The 2,221-nt window shown below is 26.3% G+C and overlaps 1 protein-coding gene across 1 annotated transcript; it reads right to left on the reverse strand.

The window, feature by feature from the left end:
• Positions 1-1,804: 1,804 nt before the first annotated feature.
• On the reverse strand, positions 1,805-2,221 carry LOC136083200 (uncharacterized). The gene has a single exon (XM_065802606.1). It carries the CDS (start codon positions 2,219-2,221, stop codon positions 1,805-1,807), a length of 417 nt encoding a protein of 138 aa, XP_065658678.1.

Below are 2,221 nucleotides of genomic sequence, written 5' to 3' on the forward strand. Positions count from 1 at the left end.
CTTTTTGCTGATATTTATTTTTATGGTCATTCTTATTAATACTTCTACATGGATTCGATTTTCAAATTCGGGTTCATGTTTTTGAGATGTCGGGTTAAAAGTTTTCGTTATAAGGATTTTTTATACATATTTTACAATATAAGTTTAACATAAAAATATATAACTCTTTTTTTTAGTTTTTAAATTGTTTTTAGAAAAGAAATCAAGAATATTTGCTATACACTGGAAAAACACAAACTTAGAGGATAGCCACGAATATATTCGAAATGAGGTATCATGAGAATACTCATTATATATCTTTGTATTATCATTGTCATATTATGTTAAATAGTATAATAAAATATTATGTAATTTATGTGTGAATGAATTTTTATAATTATTAATGTAATAATAAAGTATTTGTGTCAAAGTTACCCCAAATGGAGATATATTGATAAAGTATTAACTACTTTTTTTATACCAAATTTATTGATAAGTTTTACTTTTTATTTAATTAATCTTTTCAATTTTTAATATTGTGACCAATATAGTTTCTACATCCAAAATGATTGGCGTATATGTTTATGATTACGTTAATTATATATCCTTTAAGTTTTATAGCTAGAAACTTTATTTAAAAGTATATTTAGAAACTATATTTATAAAAGTTATGAATTTAGACGATACTTTTATATACTAAAAGATTTTTAAAGTTTATTATTAATTTGTAAATTAGTTTTGTATAAATTAAGAAAATGAAGTAGTTTATTGGTACATTTCGTCCTTCCTCAAGTTTTAACATTTTGTAGTTTTAATACTGCTCCTTTTTAATATTACTTCTCCTCTGTGTTCAATTATTTGATGAATATTTGTTGGTATACATTTAATTGTGATTAGCAGAGCTTCATACTCTTTAGTTTTCTAGAATTTAGAAATGCACTATTTCACACTATTCAGACTATTCACAGAATTCACTGATCACAGAAATACAACACACCATTCACATAATTTTAATTAGGATATCGAACTGCTAAATGAAATTAAAAAAATATTTATGTCTTCAAATCATGCTTTTGTTTCTTTTTGCTTTTTTTTTGTTTTTTTGAAATGCATATATATATATATATATATTTTTAGTTATTATTAAATATATTTCTATAATATAGTTTGCTTAGGTTACATTTTTATCTTTATAACTTGTTAGTGGTTAAAATGTTTACTTGCAGAACTTGTGTGTCTTTACTTAGAAATTTGTTTTTCGAATTTTTATATCCGGGTAATATTTTGTTCAAATTCTCAGTTTCTTTTTTGTTTTTGAACATCCAAATATTCAGTTTCTTTAGAAATTAATAATATTTTCTCCTTTCATCGCTATGTTCTTTTTAAGTTTTAATAAAATATCACTTTATCATTTATTTATTTTTTCTCCTTTTTTTTCAAATCGTCTCAAGTTCTTGACAATCAATAAAGACGTAGATACTAAGTAATTGCTGTTTTGACCAATGTGTTCCGGTGTGATAGTTTTTTTTTAATTTATTTTTGTTTGTATGTAAACACAGATATAAATACACATACTTACTCACTTACATATATACAGAGCCGGCTCGTGAAACATGTTTTATGTGTGCGAGAATAAACTAGGCTCCTTTTAATTTTATATTCCAAGCGAGCTCGCAAGCGTTAGCTTGCTCGAGAAAAATATATTTTATGTTAAATTATAAAACAATACATACTAACGGGTGATGCGGAAGTTATCGGACAAAAAAAAAATTTCTTGTAGTTTTAGTTTAATGCGATCAATCAAAACTTGCTCTGTTGAAGTTTGTTAATCTCCCTCGTAAACCTTCTGTGCCAAATATCCCCAAAAATTTTCAACTGGTCGTGCTTGAGGCACATTTGGGGGATTGGATTCTTTATCAACGTAATAGACATATTGGTCCATCCAATTTAGAGAATCTTTAGAATAATGAGAACTTGCTAAATCTGGCCAAAATAAATAGTTAAAGCCTCCATGATACTTGTGAATAAATGGAAGAAGTCGTTTTTCTAAACATTCATTAATATAGATTGATGAATTGATCGCTACAGCTTTGGAAGTGCGAAACAATGGCTCGGACATACCACGGTCAGATATGGCTATCCACATTATAAATTTTTTTGGAAATTTCTGTTTTCCTATAAAACGAACACTTTCTGGGCATGTCTTTTTGTTGTTTGTGTAATATCCAGAATTTCCAGGCAT

This window comes from Hydra vulgaris, chromosome 08 (assembly GCF_038396675.1).
Source record: "Hydra vulgaris chromosome 08, alternate assembly HydraT2T_AEP".
Lineage (NCBI taxonomy): Eukaryota > Metazoa > Cnidaria > Hydrozoa > Anthoathecata > Hydridae > Hydra > Hydra vulgaris.

Bases quoted from the DNA above. Each gene is read 5' to 3' on its own strand.
- LOC136083200 (XM_065802606.1), bottom strand. From the start codon at position 2,221: ATGCCTGGAAATTCTGGATATTACACAAACAACAAAAAGACATGCCCA.